At 43.6% G+C, this 27,898-nt stretch overlaps 1 protein-coding gene and 1 pseudogene across 3 annotated transcripts in view; both read right to left on the reverse strand.

Annotated features, from left to right (window-relative positions):
* LOC101551916 (protein HIRA) overlaps window positions 1–27,898 on the reverse strand; it is a 91,384-nt gene that overhangs the window by 21,224 nt on the left and 42,262 nt on the right. For all 3 annotated transcript variants that reach the window (XM_055119578.1, XM_055119580.1, XM_055119579.1), the window contains 14 exons: window positions 26,864–26,977; window positions 25,836–25,906; window positions 24,810–24,915; window positions 21,004–21,213; window positions 19,701–19,786; window positions 15,461–15,658; window positions 13,028–13,189; window positions 7,123–7,327; window positions 6,656–6,760; window positions 5,651–5,799; window positions 3,223–3,384; window positions 2,593–2,651; window positions 2,127–2,232; window positions 10–132 (listed from right to left, as the gene is read on the reverse strand). In XM_055119578.1, the coding sequence (XP_054975553.1) occupies window positions 10–132; window positions 2,127–2,232; window positions 2,593–2,651; window positions 3,223–3,384; window positions 5,651–5,799; window positions 6,656–6,760; window positions 7,123–7,327; window positions 13,028–13,189; window positions 15,461–15,658; window positions 19,701–19,786; window positions 21,004–21,213; window positions 24,810–24,915; window positions 25,836–25,906; window positions 26,864–26,977 (1,856 nt within the window). The remainder of the gene's footprint in view (window positions 1–9; window positions 133–2,126; window positions 2,233–2,592; window positions 2,652–3,222; window positions 3,385–5,650; window positions 5,800–6,655; window positions 6,761–7,122; window positions 7,328–13,027; window positions 13,190–15,460; window positions 15,659–19,700; window positions 19,787–21,003; window positions 21,214–24,809; window positions 24,916–25,835; window positions 25,907–26,863; window positions 26,978–27,898) is intronic.
* Window positions 21,556–21,622, reverse strand: LOC129399535 (U4 spliceosomal RNA; annotated as a pseudogene).

Genomic DNA, 27,898 nt, shown 5'->3' on the forward strand with positions numbered 1-27,898 from the left:
GTCACTTACGTGGAGGCGTGGCCTTGGACTATGGCTAAGGGTCCTGAACACAACATGGCATCCTGAGAGGGCAGGCTGCTCCTGAAGTCTGCACACTGAGCCAGGGAGTCTTGCTTGTCAGAAACCAGATTCCTGTTGAGACAAAGGCAGGGACGGAACTCAGGAAAACCAGAGAATGTTGGCAGAAAGGCCACCAAGGTGCAAGTGCTTTGTGACCTGTTGCCAGAGCACCAGCAAAGCCCAGTCCTGTATACTTACCACAGGCCCTCATAGGCAGGTTTCAGAATAAGGGAACACTAATGAATACTTATCATCACAGTTAATACTCAAGGGATACCCTGTTGGCCCTGGAACACCACTGGGGTGGTCCTACTGGCCTCTCAGAGCACTGTATCACTGGACCCTAAACACTGAACCACATAGCCAGGCAAAGAATATTGCTGGGAGTAGTCTTGGGCCCACTCCCTGCACCACACCGCCCAGTTTTTTCATTCACTTTAAAAGTGAGCAGGGAGACTTGGGGGTGGAATATGTGCACTGGTGAAGGGATGGGTGTTTGAGCACTGTATAACTGAGACTTTAACCTGAAAGCTTTGTAAGTTTCCACATGGTGAATCAATAAAAGAATAATAATAAAAAAAAGTGAGCAGGGAGGGGCTGGAGCAATAGCACAGCGGGTAGGGCGTTTGCCTTGCACGCGGCCGACCCGGGTTCGATCCCCGGCATCCCATATGGTCCCCCAAGCACTGCCAGGAGTAATTCCTGAGTGCAAAGCCAGGAGTTAGCCCTGTGCATCGCTGGGTGTGACCCAAAAAGAAAAAAAAAAAAGTGAGCAGGGAAATAGTTCGAATAAATACTGTGCATGCAGAAGGCCTGGGTTCATCCCTGGCATTGCACGGTCATATAAACAGCAGGCCTCAGGAGTGGTACTTAAGCCCTATGAGGTATGGTCCGAAAATTAATCCCCATGCCCCTAGAAAAGTAAGAGCCAGAGAGGTAGCTCGATTGAAAACGTGTAGCATGTTGAGGTTCTGAATTCCTAGCACTGCATGGTCCCCTGAGCATCTATCTACCTAAAAGATCCTAGTTCAATAGTTGTTCTTAATTTCTTCTTAAATGACTTGTTTTTATTTTGGGGGGGAGGGTGGGGAAATGGGGCACAGTCAGAGGTGCTCAGTGCTTACTCTTGGCTGTGACCCTGGAGCACTCTTGGTGAATGTGGGGAAGATATGTGGCGCTGAGGGTTGAACCCAGGTCAGCAACATACAAGACAAGTGCTCTATCTATTGTAGTACTGCTCCAGTCCTGACTTGGTTTCTTTCATTATGTTATCACATAAGTACACAAAACTGGGCAATTTGGAAGAGAAGGAAATGGAAATTTGGGGGAGTGTTTTGCCTTTCTTTTTAAAATTCAATAAAGAATATCTGTAAGAATTAAAGTGTGGCAATTCTTTATATGATATGACAGGAAGGTGGCAAATTGGGGTGTACAGAATCAAAGGTGCAAACAAATGATAAGAACAACTCAGAGGGTCAGATGTACATTGTACATTCTTTATATACCTGGATTAGAGTTCTAACCTATAAAAAAAATTTTACAATGATGGAAAAGGGCTCTAAATTCCAAAATGGGTAGAAGAAATGTAGAAACCATTACCATAATAGTGCAAACATGCTAATTCAGGAAGTCAGTGGCCCTTGGTTCCTTTTAAGCTACATAAATTGCTGAGTGCAGTAACACTACTATGAAACTGACTCTGATGCTGACACCAGCTATGGAGGACAAGTTGGCCATGACCACAAAAATGTTCAAATGCCAAGTCCAAATAAAATGGGCCCATATAAAGCAGAATGTGGCGCTGAAGGCAGAGTCTGGGCTGGCAGTCTCCCATGGGCAAGGCCGAGTCTGTACCAGCAAATCTTAATCGTCTCCTTCAGCAGAGCTGCACCTGTGGCCTCTCTCAGGCTGAACTCTCAAGATTAGCCCAGCCAAGGAGTCTAACCACTAAGGTTGCGAGCCTTTGTTTGCTGCTCTAGATTCCAAATGAGACGGAAATGCCTTAGGTGGGGGGGGTGGGTCTGAGTTGAATATGGGGAGCCTGGCCATGGGAGTGGCTTACTTACCACGTAGAAAGTGACGGATTGAAGCAGTACGCCTTCCCATCAGACAGGTTCATCACTGGAATTCCATGCTGTGTCAGCAAGATCTGTGACACCGTCATGTCACTTCCTAGGGAAATACCACATCGAAGAACAGGTTCTTTGTATGTTCTGATCAACACGTCCATGCACCAAAGGAGAAATGTGGACTTCAGCTCCCACAGTCCCAGAATGGACCCTCAAGTGCTGACTTGGCAAACAGGGAGTCACCACTCTGCTCTGCACAAGCTGTTCACCACCTCTCCAAGACTGATTTTAACAGGCCTCAGTAGAGGGTTTATCTTCCTACATGCAACTGTCCCTGGGGCGCACTGTACATCTCTAGCTGGGCCCCGAGCCTGGCACTCTTTCTGGGCCTCTTTGCATCAGGTTTGGGACATGAGATGTTAAGCCCCCCACCCCACCCTTGGGTACCCACTGCAAGGGTTACCTGCCAAGATGGAGTGTAGAGATTCTTCTTTCACCACAACCACCTGTCTGTGAACATCCCTAGAAGGAAGAAAGGAAGTAGCTTACTCTCCGACCAGGGTAAAGACATGAGTGCGGGCCTGGGTGCTCAGGACCCTCCTGTGTGGTCAGTGTTCCCAGTTCTAGCCTCCACTAGGAGAGATGCTCTGGGCCACAGGTGCTTCTGTCTCCCACTCCACTCCACCCCCTCTGCACAGGTCTAGAGCAGAAGCCTAGATAAAAGAACCATGGAGCCCATCACCAATCCACACTGACTCTGGGAGAAGTGTGACTATATTTTGAAATTCATGGCAAGAATCCTGGCCTATTCCATTAGGTATTCTGATTTGTCATCTAGTGTGCTATTGTAGACATAGTAGCAGGAGGGGCCATCAGCACTTCCTCAGCATTACTCCTCTTGCCCCTTAACTAATCCCCTTCCTGCCACCTCCTGCCAATCATTCTGTATGTGTTATGATTCTCAGGCCAGTAGGACCCTAGGGTGTATCTTCTGGGTAGCCTTCTCTACTTCTTTCCCTGTTCCTGCAGTGAGGAGAGTCCATTCCTGTTCTGTCTGGCCTAGAGGCCATCCCACCGTGGGTCTGTCTCTTACCAGACAGACAGCGTGGCTGCAGCAGTGAGTGCCATGACATAGGAGCCCGTGCAGTGCAAAGTGGAGATCGGGGACGGCAGGAGGATGGGAGGAAGGAGGCGGCGACCACAGGTGGAGAACACTGACAGCATCCTCTTTTCACAGGCTACACACACCACATCACTGAGAAGGCAGAGGGGATACAAGTGTCACGGGGGTTGGAAACGTGGTAGACAAAGGTAGACATCCTAAGGTGTGGCATGTCTGAGGGTAGGCCCTTCTATATAGTAGAAGAAGAAGGCCTGTCATGAGGCCGGGGACAGGGTCAAGTAGCAGAGATGAAGTTGCAAAACAGAAAACTCCAACTGAAGAGAATACACTCTCCCTTCCTCATAGACGCTGCTTGAGTTTTTCTAAGCTCACACAAACACTAACTGAGGAGTGTGGGCGCTTTGGAGGACTACAGTACTTTGGAGAGACCAAGGACAGGAGGTATGTTTCACTTACAGGATGAGGAGACACAGTGCCCATTCAATAGCCTCTTGGCCAAAAAGGCCATTGGCTTTTGTGATGACACAGGCCAATGTAGAACAAGAGAAAGTATCTTCACAAGGGACACCAGCTGTGTGCTCAGAGATCTTTAGGCTTGAGGTGGGAGAAATATGTTACCTTTTTCTGGAGAGGGGGGTCACACTGGGCAATGCTCAGGGTTACTCCATTGCTCTACACTCAGAAATTACTCCTGGCAGTACTTGGGGGACCATATGGAATGCTGGGGATAGAAAGCAGTTGGCTGCAAGGTTAATATCCTACTTGCTGTACTATTACTCCAGCTCCGCATGTTACATCTTGAGTAGGAAATGCTTCAAAGGGCCGAAGAGAGAGAGTACAGTGGGCAAGTGCTTGTCTTACATATGCCTTACCTGGATTGGATCCCTGGCACCCCATAGGGTCCTTTGGGCACTGTCAGAAGTGATCCCTGAGTACAGAGCTAGGAGTAAGCCCTGAGCATCGCCAAGTGTGCCCCAAAACAGAACAAACACTAAGAAATACTTCACAAGAAACTGCTGTTAAGCATCTCTTCACAGAGTGGTCTATATGTACCTTGAGTGTGACCAGCCACAGACCTAGGGTCAGGCCAGAGGACAATCCTGGCACTAACAGATGATCCAGAAGCCACCCTTTTGTTTTACTTTATCCCATCCCTGTGGCAAACGTGGGCAGAAGGCTCAAGCAAGGTCAGCTAAGTTCTATCAAATGCCATATTTTTGGGGGCAGGGGGGTGGGGGGATATAGGATGGGTGTTTTAATACTGGCAATACTCAGGGCTTACTCCTGGCTCTGAAGACCATATGGGGTGCCAGAGATTGAACCTGAGTCAGTTGCATGCAAGGCAAGCATCCTACCCACTGTACTATCGCTCTGGTGACCAAATGCCATTCTTAACCAATCACTACTATTAATGACCTCTGGAACAGGAGAAACAATGAAGATGCTTTTATTTAGAAAGGTCTACTTAAGATGACTGAGTTTTGTCTGTTCATCTCTAGTAGTCAGAGCCTTCCTAAAACATTCACAGCAGAGCCATCATTAAAGGGCTACAGTGCCTGGAAGTAGATTTGCATGTTGGGCCCGAGCTTGGGAGATTGGTTGGCAGGCCTCTAAACAGTTGCTACATCACTACAGAGGAGTCTGTGCTTGTATCTCTTAGCTCCCAACTGGGGTGAATCACCTGTCTGGGGGTAAGGGAGAGAGAAAGCCCATGACATCAGGCAGCATATAGGTCTCTTAGGAATTTAGTCACTTATGCTTTTTATTTTTGCTTTGGTGTAAGGGAGAGAACCTGGACTTCGTGTATGCAAAGCACATGCTTTATCACAGAGCTACAGCCTCAGTCCTCATCCCTTTTTTAGGGTGGTGGTGGTGGTGGTGGGGTGTTCACACCTGGTGTGCTCAGGGCTTACTCCTGGTTCTGCACTCGGATCACTCAGGATAGGCTCAAGGTGCTCGGACAAAACTTGGGTCAGCTATGTACAAGGCAAATGTCCTACTCATTGCACTACTGTACTAGGTAACAGTCAAAAATTAGTACTGACCTCCTTGGAGGAAAATCTAGGTTAAGAGACAGAACAAGCCAAGTTCACAAGGTCAAAGAATCACAACACCTGGGAAGCTGTGGCTGAGACGACCCTCTCAGGATTGTTTCCTCTCTTGTCCTGCAGGCTATTCATGTGACTTCAGGAGTGATGCGGTAGAGAGAAAACAGGTGTACCCACTCAGCCTAGAGCAAGGCCAGATGTAGACCTCAGTGGGGACTAGAATATGGGGATAATGCCATTCCCGATATGCCACATTTGCGGACCCACATTTCCAGACGGTAACTACCACTCAGTGCAGTACAAATATTTCCTTTACACTCAGAGTTGGCTGAGTGATTTTTTGCCCTTACCAGCTGCCGGCTGCAGTGAGGATTCGGCTGGTGAGTACTGTCTCCCACTCTTTCCCTTCCCGGTTACATTTCAAGCGACTCAGCTTCACACCTCCCACAGTCGTCACTTCATTCTCCACCTCAATGTACATGGAGGGGTCAGAGCTCACCTACAGGGAGGAAAGTAAATATGATGTCATTTCAGGTGACAGTAGGCCCACCCAGACTTGGACCATGGACAGTTAAGACACTCAGAGGTCTGAATGGCTGAGTCTAGAGGCAGAAGGAAGATATAGAGGCAGACAGAGCTAGCTTGTGAGCAGGAGGCTGGTGGTAGGTAAATTGGGTGGATGGAAAGATCAGAGGCCAGTCTGTCCAGTGCCTTACGGGAGGAACCTGGTTTCTGCCTTGTTAGCTATAGTAGAGCAGATGATCAGTGTGAGATTTAAGGAATCTAAAGCCTCCCAGTTCCACAACCACCTCTTACAAGGGAGAATACAGAGAAGGCATGTGACTGGCACAAAAGGACATGGCAGATGAGGACCACAATCAGCTGGGAACGCAGTAACACAATCACTCAGTGACTCATAGGGAGTGACACCCAGATCTACTGCAAACTGGTGAAAGGATATATGGCAAGAATAGTCTGTGTTGGAGCTTGGACAAAAGTCTAGAACACCCCAAGTAATCTATCTGGGAGACGGATCAGCACTATATAGCCCAACAGCTCTGTGCCTCCAGAGACTTCCAAGAGAAAGGATACCTGAGATGAGTCTTGAAGAAGATAGGCATTCATTAGATGGCAGCAAAGATCAGAAGGGCAAAGCCACAGAAGAGAAAGAAGTTCAAGGTAGGCGAAGACTTGCGGGAAAGATCTTGTTAAAATCTTAAGATTAGATCTTGTCCCATCAGCTATAAAATAGGTTTGGGTCAGCAATAAATGAAAGTTCAAAGTTTACACTGGGGGCTGGAAGAATAGAGAACGAGTGTGCAAGAAGAATGAAGAAAAGCGGAAAGTCTGCTCACCTGGAGGGTAAATGCTCTCTGGGGAACCGGCATAGGCAGCTTCAGTGCAGGTGCTGGTACAGACAAACACATAGCGTCCTTTTCTGCGGTGAGGGTAGCTGGGGACTGGAAAATCAGAAACCTCCCTTAGTCCTACCCAGCACTGAATGTGTAGGGTAGCTTCCAGAAAAGGTGAGACACCTTAGGATGAGGTCAGGCCTATTCCCCGGGTATTTCTATCCACTACAAGGGTGGAAATTGGTCCCCACCTTACAGACAATGTAGCTCACTTCTGGGAGATGCTCAAAGACTCTGGATGGATGGAGAGCAGGTATGGAAGGTGGTCTCTGCTCTCTCTGGGACAGTGTGTACACAGCAATGAGGCAACACTGGCCTTCAGGCTTCCTTTCTCCCATTTAAGCACATGTGGGACCAATATTGAGTGTTCAGGTGTTGGGGGAAGCAGCATGGGCCCCAACTGATCTCACCTGGACAGAGAGAGACACAGGCATGAGCCGGGAGTCCTTCCTAGGCCGCCCTTTCTTCTTCTTCTCCACTGTCTCCACCTCAAGCTCAAGTTTTCGCTTGGACAGTGAGGAGGACTTTGTCACATGGACCTTCTCATCACTGTCACTGCTGCTCTCCAGGAGGTCCCGGGGCCGCAGTTCTTTCACAAGGTTCTGTTCTTTCAACCTGTACAAACAAAGGCACCAAGCTCTTTCCATATGACTGAATTTAATAATAAACAAAACTGATATTCATTCCAAAAAATAGGTAACTAATTGAGAGGACTTCTGGTTTCTGCCTCAATATGCAGAGAGCTTGGAGGTTGACACTCATCCTCAAAATAAAGAGAAAAGCTAAAAAAGTTTTTTTCAACCATTTTATCTTTGATCCATCAGAGAGGTAGGTAACAAGGTAAACTACCACCCAAAAATTAGAGAACTAGGCAAACACAGAAAATCAAAAAAGTTATGTTTGAAGCACACCCTCAGCTCTAAGTGTAGATTTGCTCACGGCTACTTTCAATTAAGAAGGACAAACTTTCTCCTTTTTAAGAATGACAATTAATACAAAAACTTTCTAGATCAACATGAATGGATAAAAAGACTTCTGACACACAGTGGAGTGGTAGGCAGCTGCTGAGGGACCAACCTGGTAGTGTCAGGGCCCAGGTCATGTAGTCAAAAGTGTCTTTTAGCAGCACAATTCTCTTTGCTTCTCAAATCAGGGTTTCACTCCCTCAAGAGATAGGGAACTGTGTAACAAGGGCCATGGAAACCTGCAAAGTAAAAATGGGGTGGCAGGGCTGGGGAGATAGCTCAAAGGCTGGAGTGCATGTTTTGCAAGTGGGAGGCCAGAATTCAATCCCTCACTCTCCTGAGCACTTCTGTGGCAACCCTCAAACAAACAAAACAAAAAGAGGGAGAACCTTCCTCAACAAAACCAAGGAATTTCTATATATCATTTGTATTTTCCAAAGTGGGTAGTAAGTTTAACTTATTCTGTTTAGAAATCACTACATTTTCAATTTTAGTGTATGTGCTGCCAGAGAGAGCAGAGAAGTCACTACACTTTCAAAACTGGAACACATTACATTTGTAAGACATTGGTCTCTTGACAACTACCTTGGAGCATGCTTTCTTGGGTAAACTCTTGCCAGGTGGACGTGAACCCTCCTTCTACACCTGAGCTCCCACCTCCTCACCTCTGCAGCACTGAGCTAGCTCCTCAGATTACACACTTTAGTTGGTCACATCTGCTACTGAAAATGTCTGCTGACATTTTGGGGGTTGATTTCCAAATCAATTAGGTCTGTTTTGATGGTGTGCTAATAATTCTTTTACATGTTAATTATGTGATCATCATTCATACACCACAAAATTCAACATTTTATTTTTTGGCGGTGCAGGGAACTGAATCAAGGGCCTCTTACTTGCAAAACAAGTGTTCTTCCTCTGAGTTACAATATTCTGTCCAAATCTATTGTTTCAATTATTATTATTATGGGGAAGGGACACATCTTGTGTAATTCAGGGACTATTCCTGGCTCTGTGCTTATGACTAACCACTGAAAGTGCTGAGAGGAATCCTATATGGTACTGGAGATCAAATTGAGGTTTGAGGGACCAGATAGAAGTTACTTATATCTCTGATCCCACAAATTAATAATTTTTAGTGAAGCATTCAGGGTTCACACAGCTCAATGGGCTGGAGCACATGCTATAAATGCAAGAGGCCTGGGTTTGATTCCTGATACTACAAGGTCCCCCAAATAAAATACAGAATTTGCTAGTTTCTGATTTATTTATAATATGTGATCGTAACCTAATGCTAGCACATTTTCATAATCTCAAAAGTAAATTTCTACTAGCAGCATTCCCATTCTCTGGCAATGGCTTATCTATTTTCTTTTCTTATGGATCTGCCTATTTCTGACATTTACATAAATAGAATCATCCACTGTGTGGTCCTTTGTGACTCAATTTTTCCAGTTACTATAACGTTTTCAAGGTTTGCTCTTATAGTACACAAACATACTCTATTCCCTTTTGGGGGGCTAAACCCAGAAGTGCTCAGTTAAGAGGCTATACCAGGTGTTCCTCAGAGGTACTCCTGGCTTAGTGCTCAAGGGACTATGAAGTGCCAAGAATAAAAACAGAGGTTCCCTCATGCAAAGTGTGCACTCCAGCCCTTTGATCAAGCTCCCTAGTCCTGTATCTACAAATTTTTAAAAATCTATTTATCAATAACATATATCACATAACCTAAAAACAACAAATGTTGGTGGGGTTGCAATGAAAAAGGAAACCTCATTCAGTGCTGGTGGGAATATCACATGGTCCAGTATCTATGGAAAACAGCAACTATGGAGATTTCTTAGAAAGGAAGAGTGGAGCTCCCATTTGATCCAGCTATCTCACTTCTAGGTATCTACCCTCCAAACACAAAAACAATTCATAAAGATTAATGAACATGGCAACTTTTTGTTGTTTTGGGCCACACCCAAGAATAAGGAGGGATTACTCCTGGCTCTGTGTTCAGGGATCACTCCTGGCAGGACTTGGAAACCATATGCGGTGCTGGGGATCAAACTCAGTTTGGTCATGTGCAAGGCAAGGATTTTATCTGCTATACTGCCTCTCTGGTCTCTTACTGCAGCTCTTACAAAGGAAGACTGATACATGGATGGAGGCAAAGTCATAGGTACATTTATGAAAAGCATGTGCAGTTACTATGTACATCAATACCAGACTCTTGAAACTATTGTAACCTTATTATCTAAACTATAATTTAAAAAATTAATAAGAAAATTCATTTATCAGTGGACAGACTCCTGGTCTATTTCTAATTTTTTGCTCTGGGAGTAATATGCATATTTGTAAGGATTTCTGGTTTGTTTTTGGCCACATCTGGTGGTGCTCAGGGCTCACTCCTGGTATAACTTGGGGGATCATATGGAGTACCAGGAACTGAAACTAGTCAGTCGTGTGCAAGGCAAGCACCCCACCCGCCATACTATTGCTTGGGCCCATGAGTTAAGTTTTTAAATAAATGTATATTTTCAATTTTCATGGGTTATACAGGTATAAGTATTGTTGGAACATATGGCAATTCTACACTTTAACTGAGTTAACTCCAAATAGTCTTCTAAAACAGCAAAACCATTTTATATGCACATTAAAAATCTATAAGGGTTCTGATTCTCCATCTTACCAACATTGATTATTAGGTCTCACAAATGTCAGGCATATGCTCTACCACTGATACACATTCTATAAACATTCTTAACACCCTTTTCCCACTTTTACATTGAGTTATTAATTCTTATCTTTCGGTTATGAAATTTTAAAAAATTTAATATCCATTTTAATCTTTATCAGATGTGATTTGAAAATTTCTCCCATTCCTGTAAGTTGTACTTTTATTCTGTTGATAGAAGGTTCTTTTGTGGTGGGGGGTGTGAGGGAGCTGCTGCCTCCCCAGAGGTGCTCTGGGATCTAGGGGTCATTTCTGATGATAATTGACCTGGTAAGCTGTGCCTGGAAATGCTGAGAGGACAGTTGAGAAGGTGATGTGGTACCAGGGGTCAAACTTAAGGCCAAACACATGCAATACACACTCTCTACCTGTTTTCCCTTTTGGACCTTCCGAATGATGCTTATGGCCCAGGATCACTCCTAGTGGTACTCAGCCAACTAGGCCAGTGGTTCAGTGCTAGAGCCTAAGGATGCAGTGCTGCTCAGGCCTGAGGAACACCAGGGTCACACCTGGCAAAGCTCAGGAGGCCGTAACGTGCCAGGGATTAAACCCAGGTTAGGAGCATGCACTTTAATTCCCATACTCTACTATCTTCCTGGTCCCAGATCTAATTTTGATTAAGTTCAACATAACTATTTTTCCTTTAGTTGTTTCTAGTAATGCTTATGCGACTATGTAGTGCCAGAGAGAGAATTGGTGGCAAATTCATGTAAACCATGCTCCATAATCACTATACTATCTCTCCAGTCTTACTTCTGTGTTTTGAAGTTTTAAACTCTTATGTTTAGTTCTCCAAACTTTAAATTCATTTATTTATTGCTTTTTGGCTCATAACCAGTGATGTTCAGATTACTCTGAGCTGGGGGGACCATATAGAATGCTGGGGACCGAACCAGCGGAGGGTGGGGGGGATTGATCTGGCCCTCTTCAAACTTTTTAAGTCATGACAGTAATCAAAAATTATATTTTTCACTCACATTTTAATTTTTTTTTTGTCTTGATATTTACTTTGTCTTGATTTTACTTTTGGTGCCACACCCAATAGTATTCAAGCGCTACTCCCCAGCACATTACTCAGTCACTTTCAGTGTGAGGGCCATGTGATGCCAGGCATTGAAGTTAGGCCTCAAACCTGTGCCTCCAATATGCAAAACAACACACTAGTCCTTTAAGCTATCTCCAGACCTGTCTTTAAATAATTTAAAACATATATACATACTAGAATCTCCATCTGATAATCTTATCATCACAGGCTTAAAGAGATCTAAACCTGGAGGCTGGAGTGATTGTACAGTGGGTAGGGCGTCCTGAGATCATGAGTGAACCTCTGGAGATGATATACTATTGATATACTATAGCTTTAGCTCCAAAATACATCTACTGCAAGACCAACACTTTCTCAAATGCTTCCTTTATTGGGTACCTACTGGCTGTATAGCTATTCTACGAGTCTTTGGCCAATTATCCCTTATCTGGCTAATCCTGGCACAGAGTAGGAGTGCATTTGCCTCAGGTTTCAAAGTCCTAGATGCCAATTGGTGGGAGGCAACCCCCAAGAGGATAGGACTTTAATGCTGAACTCAACAAAAGTAGGTGGAACAATCCTATATAGCTCTCAGTTGCCTACTTGCTGGACAACGCAGTGAGCTCTGTGTAATCAGTATCACAGCTTGGCAGGCTTGAAGGAAAGGATCTTCCAGAAGGCTGAGAAGCTCAATGCCAGTAAGAGCAGTGCCATACGTCCAATTAAGAGGACTCTTGCAAATTCAAGAAACAAAGAACTGTGTTCCATGATTTGGCTGCTGTGTGCTAAGGGAGGTACAGAGAATGGGCAACTCTATAAGAGTTCAGAAGTAAAGCTGACTTTACTAAAGACCTACTCTTCACTATCCCCTGCCCCCCACACCCCTTTTTAAAATTGAATCACCATAAATTACAGAGTTACAAAGATATTTATGATTTGAGTTTCAGGTGTATATTATTCCAACACCAATCCCTTCACCAGTGCCCACTACCCTCCACTAATGTCCTCAGTTTCCCTCCACCCCCACCCCTACCTGCTTCTGTGGCCGGCATTTTTTCCCTGCCCCAATGTCCCAGTGTTCTCTTCCCTAACTTATCCCCCTCACCACTGCCCCAGTGTCAAACTTCCTACTTAAGACCAGTTCTCCTGCTCCTTGTTTCTACTGGCAATGGGCACTTGACATTCCCCTACGAGGTTTCCTTATATCCCACATATAAGAGTTACCCTCCATTATTTTTATTACAGGTCCTAATTTCCTATTTGGTTTCTGAATACAAGGCCACTACTTCCATGGTACAAGAGAATCAGAGCCATTCTTCTCACATACCAAACTCCTGATCCTTGTCTGGGCAAACTCCAGGCTCTGGTTAAACAATGACATTATTTTCAGCAGTCTGTATAGACCAGTCCTGCCATGTCTTCCTGATGGCTATTTCTAGCAGCTTCTCACTTAGTCATTTCTTTCTTCTCAGGACTAGGGGTAGTGATTCCAGTGTATACAGTGATCAGAGGAGAAAGGATAGGCTACTTGGTGAGAAAGCAGACATTGCACTATGGGCCTGAGTCAGCATCTCCCAGCCTCAGGTTCCCATACAACCACTACCTACCTTTCCACAGCTGTTGGAGTCACACTGGACAAGGTAGGAGCACCTGGTGTAGCTTTAGACCGTTCAGTGAATCGGGAGTCAAATGCTTTCATAGGTTCGATCTTTGATGGGGTTGTTAACACAGAGGGCGATGATGCAGCAGGAGTCGAGGTAGCATTCATACTAGGATGGGGTGAAGAAGGGAGAGCAAATTAAGCAAACCATCAAGGATATGGGGGTCCCTTGTTTGCCTTACTTGAAACCAAGAAAAAGGAACACAATATCTAACTTATTATTATTATTTTCTTTTTGGGTCACACCTGATGATGCACAGGGGTACTCCTGGCTCTGCACTCAGGAATTACTCCTGGCGGTGCTCGGGGGGACCATATGGGATGCTGGGGATCGAACCCAGGTCTGCCGCATGCTAGGCAAATGCCCTACCCGCCGTACTATAGCTCCAGCCCCACAATATCTAACTTCTATTAATTTTAAGACAGGGGCCAGGTGGCTGGAGAGAGAGTACAGACGGTAAGCTGCTTGCCCTGCATATAGATGACCGTGGCCAGCATCTGATATGGTACCCCAAGACACGCAGGGAGTGATTCCTGAACGCAGCTAGGTGGAGCCCAAAAACTAAAAACAAAAAAGACAAAATGGCAAGATGTTTGTTCTGAATTTTAATCCCCGCACCTCATATGGTCCCGAGTGTCACCAGGAATGATCCCTGAGTGAAGAGCCAGAAATGGACCAAATTTTATTTTATTTATTTATTTTTTCTTTTTGGGTCACACTCAGCGATGCTCAGGGGTTACTCCTGGCTTTGCACTCAGGAATTACTCCTGGCGGTGCTTGGAGGACCATATGGGATGCCGGAGATGGAACCCGGGTCAGCCTCGTGCAAGGCAAACGCCCCACCCGCTGTGCTATCGCTCCGGCCCCAAGGGACCAAATTTTAAAAAAAGAAGTAATCCGCTATTTCTACTACTTTATTGTTTTGTTTTTTTCAACCATACCCAGCGATATTCAGGGGTTATTGCTCGCTCTGCAATCAGAAATTACTCCTGGTAGTGCTTGGGGGACTATATGGGATATCAGGGATCAAACCCAGGTTGGCCACGTGCAAGGCAAACATTCTACCTGCTGTACTATGACTCCAGTCCCAAATTTATTATTTTCAAGTGCTGAAATTCTGTTAAGGACAGCTTTCTGTGAAGGCAGTGAGCAAATTGACACACATAGGCCCTACTGGACTGTTCTGAGAGCTTATGGGGATAGCACAGAGTTTGGAAAATGGATCTTATAGGTCTTTATCCTCAACATTAAACTGGCATATATTTATATTCTCATCTTCATAATTTGCATATAGTATTGCAATCTCAAACCACCGCAAGCACCAGCTTTTTCCACATAAACACTGAGTTGAGAAGCAAAGACCCCACCCTGGATTCTGAAATCACTGTCACACGTATTTGTAGGCATAACTGGTGGTTTTGGGGGCTGCCCCTGGAGTTGGGTTCAGGGGACTGGTTAGCGCCAAGACAAACCTCAACCATTTCCCTTGGTCCCAAGTCAAGGGTCCTCCTGGTACCATCCTTAGACATCACTCTCTGATATGGACGGTTAGTCCCACCTCAATATCACAAATCTCATTCTTCGTACTTTTCTCTAAATATTTACCCTATAAATTCACCCTATAAAGCTATAAAGCTTTTGATTCCAAACCAGGGAAAGGAGAGGCATAAGAAAGAGCTTGTCTCCTGCCAAGATGTATCCCATATGCTGGATCTCAAAACCATATCCCTACCACCTGAACCTCACACTAGATGCTTGGCAAACATCCTGCAGAGTTCTCTCCTATCTCCAAAAGTCCATGGCCAACTACTAAAAAATATCTCAGATCTCTGCACAGAGGCCCACCTTTCTTCCCATCTTTCAATAGGGCTCTGCTCCAGCTGCTATCTCTAAATCCTTCTTTCTCTGATAACTAGCTTGAATAGCTCTTAGTTTTTATTCATAATTACCTAATCCTTTTAACATCTAGTGTGGTTTCCAGATAATGGTCAAAGACACCAGTGCCCTAAGTGAGAATTATATTCTCTAGGTCCATCTGTGCTCTAGAACCCAAATACCCTGTTTGGGATATATTATGTCACCATATTCCTGATAGGAGACAGCAGAGGCAGTTTATATTAGCTAGCAGGCAAAGATGACCCTGTAGCAGGTGATATTTTCACTGGTCCTGAGATGGCATGATTTCTCTGGAAGTGAAATCCTCATGGCCCAGATGCATCAGACATTTGCTTTATGAAGGTCCCTCTTCTAAAAAGCCCCTCATCTGAAATCAGGCAATTCTGTTTCTCTTTTTACTGAAGGGGCCATGAAGTATTCCTGAAATGTGTCCAAACTTGAACCTTCCCTAGGTATAAAAGCACATGCCTAGTGCTCACTCACCTGTCTTTACTGACAGAATCTCCCACAAGTCTGGTGCTGGCTGATGCCACAGGTTCTGTGGAAGGCTTTGAAGCGCCAAACGAGTTGTGAGTATTGGAGTCCAAAGTCAGTAGCTGCTGATTGCTGTGAGAGGAGAGCATGGTGCCTGCCAGGGAGCCCGAGAGTGGGATGCTGTTAAAGAACGCTGTGGAGAAGTCCCTGTGTCAGCAAGAATGAAAGTCAGCTTCAGAAATCAAACATCATACCAAGGCATTTTGTATTTACTAAGTAACTTTTTTTTTCAGGACCCAAAGGCAGTTTATTTCATGGCAGAAAATTTGCCAAGAAATTTAAAATCCACTATATTTAATATATAATGAGCAGGTATTTTATGTTCTAATACAAAAGAAAAACTTGCTACTAAATACAAATGATTAAAAAATGCATCCTAAACACTGGTTTTGAAGGAAGATATAGAAGAGAGAGGGCTAATAGACCATATAGGACTTTGCATCCCAAAAAGAAAGAATACACGTTTTTTTCCAGTGCACACGGAACATTTTCCAAAATAGATCACATGCTGGGTCACAAAACATACCTCAATAGAATCGGGAAGATAGAAACTGTATCAACAATTTTTTTCAGCCCACGATGGACTGAAGATAGAAGTTAATAACGCACAGACACGGAGAAACAAATCAAACACCTGGAAATTAAAATCTCATTGTTGAACAATGAGTGGGTCAGGAAGGAAATCAAGGGAGTAAACAAAAGATACCTGGAAACAAATGAGAATGAAGATAAGAGCTACCAGAACCTATGGGATGCACCTAAAGCCATGTTAAGGGGAAAACTTATAGCTCTGCAAGCATTGCTCAGGAAGGAAGAAAGGGACTATATAGATAACTTGACTTCACAGCTCAAGATACTAGAAAAGAAACAACAAAAGGAACTCAAACCAGGCAAAAGGAAAGGAATAACAAAACTTAGAGCAGAAATTAACAACATGGAAACCCAAAAAATAATTTGAAAAATCAATGAAACCAAGAGCTGGTTCTCTGATAAAATAAACGAGATTTATAAACCACTAGCAAGGCTCACAAAGAAAGAGAGAGAGAGAACCCTAATAAACCAAATCAGAAATAAAAAGGGGGGTATCACAACAGAAACCTAAGAAATTCAAAAGATCATCAGAAACTACTTTGAAAGTCTGTAAGCCATGAAACAAGAGAACGTAGAAATGGATAAATTCTTGGATCTCTATCTCCCAAAGTTCAAGACCTGGAATACCTGAATAGACCTATTAATATCAAAGAAGTTCAAACTGTAATAAAAAGTCCTCCCAAAAACAAAAGTCCAGGTCCAGATGGATTCACTAGTGAATTCTTCCAAACATCTAAGGAGGACCTATTGGCAGTCCTTCTCAAGCTTTTCCAGGAAACTGAAGAAATAGAAACTTCCCCAAACAGTTTCTGTGAGGTATATATATCTCCCTAATACCAAAAAGCAAACAAAGACACCACAAAAAAAAAAGAGAAACCTACAGGCCTGATGAACTATATCCCTGATGAACACGGATGCAAAGATCCAAAGATCCTCAATATATTAGCAAATAGAATCCAACAACTCATCAAAAAGATCATATACCATGACCAAGTGGGATTCATCCCAAGGATGCAAGGATGATTTAACATTTAGAAATCAATCAACATAATCCATCATATCAACAAAAGAAAAGATAAAAACCATATAATCATATCAATAGATGCAGAGAAAGCATTTGACAAGATCCAGCACCCGTTTATGATGAAAACTTTCACCAAGAATAGTAGAGATAAGTACCAAAAGGATCACTTCACAGCTTAGAAGCCAGCCTCACATGCTGGGGGAAAAGGCAGTCAGATAGAGAAGGGACCACCAAGCAAAGGGTGCTAGGAGGACCCACCTGGGATGGGAGATGCAGGCTGAAAGTAGACCATAGACCAAACATGATGGCCACTAATACCTCTATTATACCACTTATTCCCTCTATTGCAAACCACAACACTCAAAAAGAGAGAGAGAGAGAGCGCAAAAGGGAATGCCCTGCCACAGAGGCAGGGTGAGATGGAAGGGACAGGGTGGGGATGGTGGGATCATTGGTGGTGGAAAATGGGCACTGGTGGAGGGATGGGTACTCGATCATTGTATGGCTGAAATGCAAGCATGAAAGTTTGTAAGCCTGTAACTGTACCTCACGGTGATTCATTAATAAAAAAATATAATCACTATCACTATAATCACTATCATCCCATTGATCCTCGATTTGCTCAAGCGGGCCCAGTAATGTCTCCATTCATCCTAGCCCTGAGATTTTAGCAACCTCTCTTTACTCATCCTTCACAATGGTACCGCATTAGAGGCTTCTTCAGAGTCAGGACCCATCATTGTTACTGTATAAAATCAAGCTCCTGGAAGAGAGCAATGCAAAGTCTCTTGCCCCACGCCTGGCTGTCTTCACCGGGACCCCTTGGAGGGGGTGGTTTGAGTTTCCCTCCCTGCCCTGAGCAGAGCCCCCGAAGCCAAAGACCTTTGGAACCCAGCCACGGCCATGCTCAAGGCCCCTCTCCACACGTTTAGATGAGCCTAATGCATGAAGGAACCGGCAGAGGAACCCAGGTGTGCTGAGATCTCCAAGCCTGTTCAGATCGGCACCTCTTCCGCCCAGATCCCCCATTTTCCAGTAGCTAGGCAGTCACACCCAGAAACTGCCCCCAGTGTCGTGTAATCCCATCAACGGCCAACATCCAGAGACTATAAAACCAAGCTCCCAGAAGCTTATAGCTTAGTTCTCCCTCTCGGAGAACCTGTCAAGCTACCAAGAGTTTTCCTGCCCGCAGGGGAGAGCCTGGCAATCTCCCTGTGGTGTATTCATATGCCAAATACAGTAACAAAATAAAATAAAATAAAATAAAATAAAATAAAACGCATCCTAATCTCTGGAGAGAGTTAACTGTGCAAACTCTCCAAACTAGTTTGAAGCAACTCACAAGATGGGTCTCTCTTTCACCAAGGTCTATATAAGTGTATCATCATTTACTTAACCAGTCTCTGTGGAACAACTGGGCAATTTCCGAGGTTTTTCTGTGACCGACAATGCTGTAACAAGGCTGAAATAACTGCAGTGTTGAGCCTAGCCAAACCTTCCACCACAGCCTCCCTCCTCTACCATGTACTCCCTGTGAAACCTTGGGAACTTCAACCACTCCGAGGTTCAGGTTCCCATGTGCACCAGAAATGACAAAACCATCCCCATGAGGTCACCATCAGAACTAAAGTACTTAGTCAAGTATATAATTTAAACACATAGTAGATGCCTAAAGATGTTCATTATTGTATTGTCATTAACATCTGTTGCTTCACTTATTAATTTCCTAGGAATGAATCATAGCAGCAGATTATTCACTTAAATTTGTTGACAATTCCTTTTTTAAAAATTTTTGTTTTGTTTTGTTTTGGGGGCCACACCTGGTAGTATCAGGGGTTACTCCTGGCTCTGCACTCAGGAAATATTCCTGGCCATGTTCGAGGGACCATACTGGATGCTGGGGATAGAAAAAGTCTGTGTGCCAGGCAAGAGGCCTATTTGCATGACTTATTCTCCAACCCCTTTTTAACAATTCTAAAGTGACCCCCTCCTTAAATTACAAGTCATGTATGAGAATGCTTATTCACCCACTTTTACCAATGGCTTTATCAGATTTCTTGATAGTTGACAATCTGATTAATAAAAAACAGTATCTTTTACTACCAGATTAATTTGCCATCATTTTTATTTGAAGTTGAAAGTTTTCCTTTCGGGGCTGGAGCTATACTACAGCAGGTAGGGTGTTTGCCTTGCAGGCGGCCAACCCAGGTTCGATCCCCAGCATCCCACATGGCCCCCTGAGCACTGCTGTACTATCTGGGGGCAACCTCCATCATGCCTTCAACTCAAGTGTCAATATCAATTAAGTCCACTGTGAGGAGTACAGAGCTTTGACAATAGTGGAAAAGTTGGATTCAACTCCCTCACTTCCAGATTGTGTGGAGCAAACTGGTTGAGACTGGTGAGGACCATGATACTTTGATGATGGTTTGTATCACTGGGGGTGTATACTTGGATGTCGTTTTATTAACACAAAACTGTAGCAACAGCATTAATATGTTAAGTGCTACTTATCAATATAAGAAAGGAAGACCTCCCAGGTGAGGGCAGAGAACTCAGTGAGAGATTAAGTACCCAGTGTCCAGCTGTGCTATGCAGAGAGGCGTGATTCTTCTCCGACCATCTGCTGTTCGAGTCTCAACTTGTTTCTTTAAAAGATTCTGGCAAAGTAAAGGAACAAAAACAAAGGGGAAAGTTATAATCAACTATCTTAAAATATTAAATCTAAATAATTGTATTCTAATTTTCCTTCCCATAGCCTTTTGATACAATTAACTAAGCTACCTACTTAAAGAAAAAAGTTTTCTGTTGATTTAAAAATCAATTTTATTAGAAAGTAATTATTGTTCTCAAGTAACTATATTGTTCTGATTTTCTACTCATGTATTAACAGACTCTGAACCCTGTTAATTTTGAGGTTTATTTGATATTCTTAAGTAGCAGACTAATGATTTAATTTTCTGCTTAAGTTCTTAGATTTTTTCTCAAGTTCTTGTAGTAATAGTCTTTTTGCAATTTTTGTGCTCAATTGATAATATAAATAATAAAATGCTAAAATACTGGGTTGAATGAAAAAAAAATAAGAAAAAAGTTTTCATCAGGATGCACACTAAATTTACTGTACTATAAATGAAGTAAGAACAGAAAACTCCTAGTTAAATCAGATCCAGCTCCTTCTTCTCTATCACAGTACTAGGAACCTGGCCAAGTTCCAGACCACAGAGTTCAATGATGAAAATAATGAATGAGACCTATACTCATGAACCAAAGTCTTGATTTTCAAAACTTTAACTTTTTTAATCAGAATCCTTTCTTTCACTAAGTTCAAAATCAAGGGTTCCTCTCAGTCACTATGTCTGAATTATCCAAGAGAATTTTCATCACACTGTACAAGTTCCTACAACAATACTAAAAATTGTAAACTCTCTAGGTGATCCCAACATTTCCTGCCCTGTTCCTGCTTTATTATTACTCCCGTTCCACTAATCTCAATGTTTTCAAAGGAAGAAGGGGGAAACCCACAGATATCTCTTAAGGGCAGATCCTGAAAATCACTGTTCTCTACCTAAAATTTCCTAGAAAGTGAAGGAGGGAGGTTTGGAAGTTCCTGTACGAGATGATTTAGAACAAGGGGGTTTCTAATAATGATGCTTGAGGCTCCATTACTACTTCATGCAGCAAACAGCAGTGCAAGCCAAGAGACCTTAAAGTGTTTATCCCTGAGTTCTACTTTAGACAACATTATATATATATATATATATATATATATATATATATATATATATATATATATATATACATATGTTGTATTTGCTTGTTCTCATTCTGTCCTCAAGTTTTTGCCCACATCCCCAGTATTAATGGTCTGAGCCCTCACCTTCCTGATGTCTTCAAGACTTTCACCATTGACAACACCGGCCACTGAGGCAGCTGAGCCTGTCTCTCTGGCAGTGCCACTCTTCTGGTCCAGCTGCTGCTGCCTCCGCTGGTATTTGAGCATCTCAGGGTTCTCGATGACAGCTGTGGAGAGTTGGGCCTCGGTCATGATGGCCAAACTCTTGCCATAAGTGGATTGGTGAATGCGGCTCTAAGGGAAGCAGAGAGAAGTACAACAAACCAGCTATAAACTACTCTATGGTAGAGACTGCTCTGCAGTAGAGGAGTTGTGATGTGAAGAACTCGCCTGACTTTCAGAGTGCAAAGGCCCTGGACAGGGGTCCCAGAATTTTAGGTGCCAGCTCTCCATTGCCTCCCACTCTCTATCGCGTGTTGCTGATTAGATGATTCTCGAGGAGTTTTATATCCTCATAGTTTCTTGCATATGGATAGATGGGGATGAATATGAGTAACTGACAAGAAAACATACTACTGGTATGGGTAGAACAAAGGCAATAAAATTTTGTTGAACTAAAATGAAGAAGCTCTAGTAATCCAATTAGCAATAATCGCGCCTCGGATAAACCTCATTGGCTACAATACTTCCACTGCGCAAAGCTAAGCTCTAGTAATCCAAACACTCTTTTTGGAAAATAAACTCAAGAGTCTGCTTTCACTGCTTACATCTCCAGTCATCAGCAGCAGGTAGCTGGAGTGTACCAAGGGTGTGCTGATGCAATCTCTGAGAGCACAGAGGCCTGATACAGCAGGCCTCAACATGTTCTGACTCATCTGAGCAAGGTCCCTCCTTTCATTTTCCCAAGCTGCATTAGTGCTTTGCTGTAACACACCAGAAGGACTTTTAGGAACAAGGATGGTGTCCTCTGGACACTGGAGGTTGTGTGGTGGGGGCAGACTAATATAAGGATGTGCAAATATTATGGAAGTCAGGAGGATATCTCTCTCAGGGCAGACAGACAGAGAATATTGCTTAGGCAGGGGAGAACTGCCTACCTGCTCTGGCCTTTCACAGGGTTTCTTTCAGATAAATACATTTCAGAGTGCATGCAAAGGCCTCTTTATAGAGATGACAGGTTTCTAAGTTTGGAGTAGGTAAAGCAGAGCCTTTCTCAAAGTCCTTAAGGGGCACATTACCACAGTGTCCTGGGTATGGCAAAAAGGAAATGAGACCTGAACCAAAGGTCTGGTTCATGCTTCTACTTTTTTATCTGAGGGGGCGGGATCACATGACCCCTGGCAAAGGGCCATACTAGTTTCTAAGACTTAGTTATCTAATAGATGAAATTAATAACCTGTTAAATAAAATATATTAAAAATGTGTGGTCAGGAACGGGCTGGAGAGTACAACAGGTAAGGCACACGCATTGCACATGGCTGACCTGGATTTGACCCCTGGCACTCCGGGTAGTTCCCCAAGCCTGAAAAGAGTGATCCCTGAGAAGAGTGCCAGGAATAAGCCCTGCACATCATCAGGCATGGCCCTGAAACAAAAATGAAACAAAACAGCGTGGGAAGGCCAAAGAGATACTACAGGGATTAATAAGGCCTTTTATATGGCAGACTCCAGTTCCATTACCAGCACTGCAAATTGTTCTTGAGCACCACCAGGAGAGAGTATAGAGCCAGGAGTAAACTCTGGGCATAGTGCTGGGTGTAATCCCAAAACTAAAGAACAAACAAAAAAATTGATGGATCGTAGTTTAATATATAAGTGATGAGATGTGACCAGGGGCTGGATAGATAGTACAGCAGGTAGGGTGTTGCCTTGTACACATCCAACAAGGTTTGACATGCGGCACCCCATATGGTTGGTCCCCTAATCCCTGCCAGGAATGATCTCTGAACATCTAGGAGTAAGCCTTCAGTATGGCAAGGCGAAACACATAGTACAGGGATTAATAAGGCCTTTCATGTGGCAGTATGCCCGAGCACTACCTGATGCTATGCACCACCCAAAACGAAATCATCAATATTACTATTATCATTGCCACTCTGTGACAACTACATAGGCACAAAATAAGAAAAATAAAAAAGGTCCTAGGAAGTCACTATTGCTCTCTCTCCCAAGATAATAATAATATCCCTAGTATGTGACTAATTTTTACTTCCAAAAGTGATGGCCACAAATGTTTTGGGCGTGGGGGCTCCCAAGAGATGCTCAGAAGACCCAGTGACCCCTTCTGGTGATTTGTGGACAACAAAGTCACTGATTTAATGTGGGGACCCTAGGATTCAGTGCTGCTTGAATCCTGTGGTGCAGGGGATTACCCAGCTCAACTCTGAGGAGCATGGGGCCTCAAGGGCTGCACCCAGCAATGCTCTGGGAACCATGTGATAGCAGGGATCAATTTGGACTCAGCAGATGCAATATTCACCTTGATCCCATATTATCCCTATGGCCCAGTAATGTTTTTGTTTTGCTTTGGAGCCACACCTGGCGATGTGGATATCAACCCTAAGTGTTTTAGGCATCATCAGTAAATTGCCCCTTTTCCTCCTCCCAGAGAGGTTTACTGTGCTCTTGCTAGCATCCCTAATTTAGTTAAAGTTTATCTTTATCCTTTCCTTTGTGTGTTACCTCTCATTGTCTCAGCTCCTCAAGTCAGTCTTGATTACTTATAAGCCAAAACTTTCTGATAATTCTGGAATTTGTATTTGTAGTGCTTTGTATTTGTACCTGCTTTTCTATTTCCCCTATAGACTTTTTATATTTTACCATAGAGCAATGTTCTTTGGTTCAACACATAAAGACCGTTAATGCTATGCTCCTAGTATTTGAGAGTTGACTGACTCTGAAATATATCTACTCCTAGGCATTGGTCATAAATACTTGACTCAGGCTTCAGTTGCTGTAGTTCCGAACACCCCAAAAGGGACATCCCGCCGTGGGACTGGGATGGACCTGGGGTGAGTGGCAAAGCTGCCCCAGCATCAAAATGGGACAGTCTAGAAAGCATAAATGCAGCTTTAATGCAAGCTGTTATGACTTAAGAGACAGTACCCCCATGGCGAAGGACAGATGAATGGGCCTGAGGAGACTCAGTCTGGGATTTACAATTAAAGCCTTTCTTGCTCTCAGAGTCCCGAAAACTAAGCTTTGGGATCTTTTACTGTGTTTATCTAAACAACTGCAAGTATTGATAAGAAGTAAACTTAATTGTTTAATGTATACAACTAGAAGGAAAGACACAAGCAATGTAGATGTCCCTGGGAGACAAGCATTTCTGCCCTAGAGAACTGACTCAATGCTTTATTTCTGTAAATGATCAATCACACCTAAGTACTATACCTTCCCTCCCAGATGTTCTATAAGTATGCTAGCAACTCTCCATTAAATGGGCCGTTTTCACCATTAGGCTATGGTCCCCCAACTGTCTCTTTGCTGGGGGCGAAGGGGGGCAGTCAGGCCACTGAACATGGCGCCCACACATTTTGTGAACTCACACTCAGGGATAATTCCTGGCTCTGCACTCAGGATCATATGGGATGCTGGAGATTGAACCCAGGTCGCTAGTGCGTAAGACACACTGCTGTATTATCACTCCAGCCTCCAACCCAGTAATGTTATTTTTAATTCCAGAACTGATATCTGACATAATTTTTAAATAAATCAATTTTTGGAAAGAATTATAATCTATAATAGGGGAAATTCCAAATAATACTTAAACAACATGTGTATACAAAAAAGAAGAGGATCCAATTAAATGAGCTATTGTGGGCATTTCTGTGACTCTAGAGTATGTGTAGCATGCTGGCCTCATACCAGTGATACGGGTACTTTCCTACCTTTTCCTCTTCACTCAGTGGATCTCCAAGCTCATCCTGGGAGAAATCTAGGAATGCCACAGACCCATCCATGGAGCACACCAAGATGCCTAGCCCATTCAGAGTCCTGAAAGAGATTGTGGTTAGTAGTCTGGGAGCAAATACCTATAGAGTTCATGCATATCTCAGGGTGGGAATAGAAGAATAGCAGAGTAAGAGTCTAAGGTAGAGGCTGAAAACCTCTGGTACTCTTCCCTGGCCTGATGGCAGGGGGAATGTGCATGACAAATGCATTACAGAGGGTTCTGCACCCTATAGTTCTAAGGACATGTACAAACCATCTCTACTTCTCATTATATATAATTTCATTTTTGTTTTTGGAACAATTAAAAAAAATAAACTTAGAAAATGGGGGTATCGTTCAGTGATATAGCACTTGCCTTGCATGCCTAAGGCCCTGTATTTAATCCCTGACAAAAACTTGAGGGAGTGAAAAGGAGAGAGCGCACAAAAGGGAATGCCCCGCCACAGAGGTGGGGTAGGGTGGGAGCAGGTGGGAGGGATGCTGGGACCATTGGTGGTGGAAAATGGGCACTGGTGGAGGGATGGGCACTGTATGACTGAAATGTAAGCACATAAGTCTATAACTATCTCACAGTGATTCACTAATAAAAAATTAAAAAAAAAACTTGAGGGAGTGTACATTTAAATGAGATCACTGAGAAGCAGAAAATACATCTCCATATCTATGCTAATTTGATTCACGTGGTAACAATGAAGTAGAACTAGGATCACAGTGTCCTCCTTTTCCTTGACAAATGAGTATCTGAGAAGGGATTTTCCAGTGACAAATCCTACAGCCTGAGCACAGTAACAGACACTCTTCACAGAGAAGGAACTGTCCTTTAATGAGTCATGTACAAATAGCACGGGAGCAACTGGGGAGGTGATCTTCGTGGCCTCCTCACTCACATCCAGAAGGCCTTGTATTCCAATTTGTGGCTTATCCTTTTCTAGCTTATGCATCATAACAAGAGTCCATCTTACCAGGAAATATCCATGATGGATTTGTCAAACAGCTCATGGATGACAACCAAAGGTCGTTTTAGACATGTGAGCTGAAAGAAAAGCAGCACCAAAAATTAATTAAAAGTCTAAAAACCCCTCTTCATCCTCTCAGTTAACACTACTAGTCCCAGAATCCTTAGGTGATTTTTTTGCTGATATAGAGAGTCAAATCATTCCAACTTTACTCAAATAGCAATCACTAAAATCCCGAACTCTGAAAACCAAAGCCTGCCCAGACAATGTATAATGGAGGCATAACCCACACTGATGGGAATGGCAGGGGAGGCCAAGTTACACAAACAATGAGCAAGTGAGCAAAGGTTTCTGGAAGGATTTGAAGAGAGGAATAGCCCAGCATGAAAATCAGAGGAGATCTATAATACGGAATAGGACAATATGGCCTGGACAGGGGTAACAGTAAAGGAAGTCACCTTGTAAAGAAACCTGCCTCTGAGAGAAGCCACAGATCTCAGGGCCCAAGTAGTTCTGGTCCAAGGCTTGGGGTAACTGGCTATATATACAGGCAAATTTTATAAAGAGTGTAAAGATTGTCAAGAAACATACAAAGTCAGTTTAAGTTGAGCTTAATCCAGGCATAACCTGTGATGGCCTAACTACAAAATATCTATTTCCAACCATACCTGGTTGGGAAAACCTCAGATGCAAAATCTGTGGATAAGGACAATGGTTGTAAAATGGTCTTTTTTTTTTTAAAAAAAAAAAAGCAAACAGAACATGTCAGCTTTGGTCCCAATCACTGAGAACATTCCTGGGTGTGGACACAAGTGGCTCTTCCTAGGGCTTAGAATAGCTTCTCCTGGTCCAGATATCAGGGCTTCCTTCTGGGGCGATGGGAGGGCCAAGCATAGGATAGAAACACACATGGAGTACCACCAGGAGTGGAGGTCTCTCCTCTTCCAGGCCTCCAGGCCCCACCAGCATGCACCCTCCATTACGCCCCACACCCTGGCCCGCAAAATCAGCAACAATTCGTGGCAGAGGCTTACCCAGACAGAGAGAGACCGGTCCTTGCTGCCGACAGCACAGCAGCAGTATGGACAGCTAGGCTTTGCAGAACTCCCATTTTTCTGCTTCTTCTTGAAGATTTTTGGGTTAAATTTCTAAAGTCAAATAACATTAAATAAGCATTAAGCAAATTCAAGTTTTACAATCCCAGCCCCCTTGTGGGAGCTTAGGCTTATACTATTTAATTTTTACAACTAACTTAAAGAGACATTTTGTTAAGGAGAAAATGAAGACTCAGAGATGCCAGAAAATGAAAGTACCACCTATTATCAGATGAATAGGTGGTGAGATGCAGATATGAAACTAGCCCTCTATTCCTGGACCTACCCACTATATCTGGACAGGCAGCCAGACCAATAGATCTGGCCTTTGAAATTGGTCCTCTGAATTCCTTCTGGGCAGGGTGTCTCTAGGACCTGACCTGACCTTCAGGAACAATATCCTGAGGGAAGACAGGATTATCACGAGAGGTCTGTTCAATGCATTAATCACTTCCCTGCTCAGTTAAAACTGTTTAGAACTGAGTTGCCTGGCATACCTCACTTAGCCAGGGACAATGGCTCTATCATGATAAGATCAGGCCAGAGTGCCACCCACAGTGAAAGTTGCGCTTTGCTCCTGGAAGGTGGGAAGCTACACAGAGCTTACTATCATTTTCTTGGATTGAAAGGCATGAGAACATTTAACTAACGCTTAAAAACCAAAACTGTAAAAGAATTCTAGTCTGGTGGCAGGTAGTCCAGTAATAGAGACTAGGAAGAAATGGCCAGGGCAACACAGAGAACCGAGAACATAACTCTGAAGGTCTGAATCCTCAGTTTTAGTCTCCACTCCTGCTCAGTTGGATGTGAGGCTATCAACCAGAGTTGCTCTTATAGAGGTGGTAAAGGTCACTTGAGTCAAGTAGAGGCACTGGGCTAACGAGGAAATGCTACTGTAATGCTACTATAGCAAGGTCCTGACTACATAAAGACTACAACTGAGGGACTGGAGCAATAGCACGGCAGGTAAGGAGC

This window comes from Sorex araneus, chromosome 11, assembly GCF_027595985.1.
Source record: "Sorex araneus isolate mSorAra2 chromosome 11, mSorAra2.pri, whole genome shotgun sequence".
Taxonomy (NCBI): Eukaryota; Metazoa; Chordata; class Mammalia; order Eulipotyphla; family Soricidae; genus Sorex; species Sorex araneus.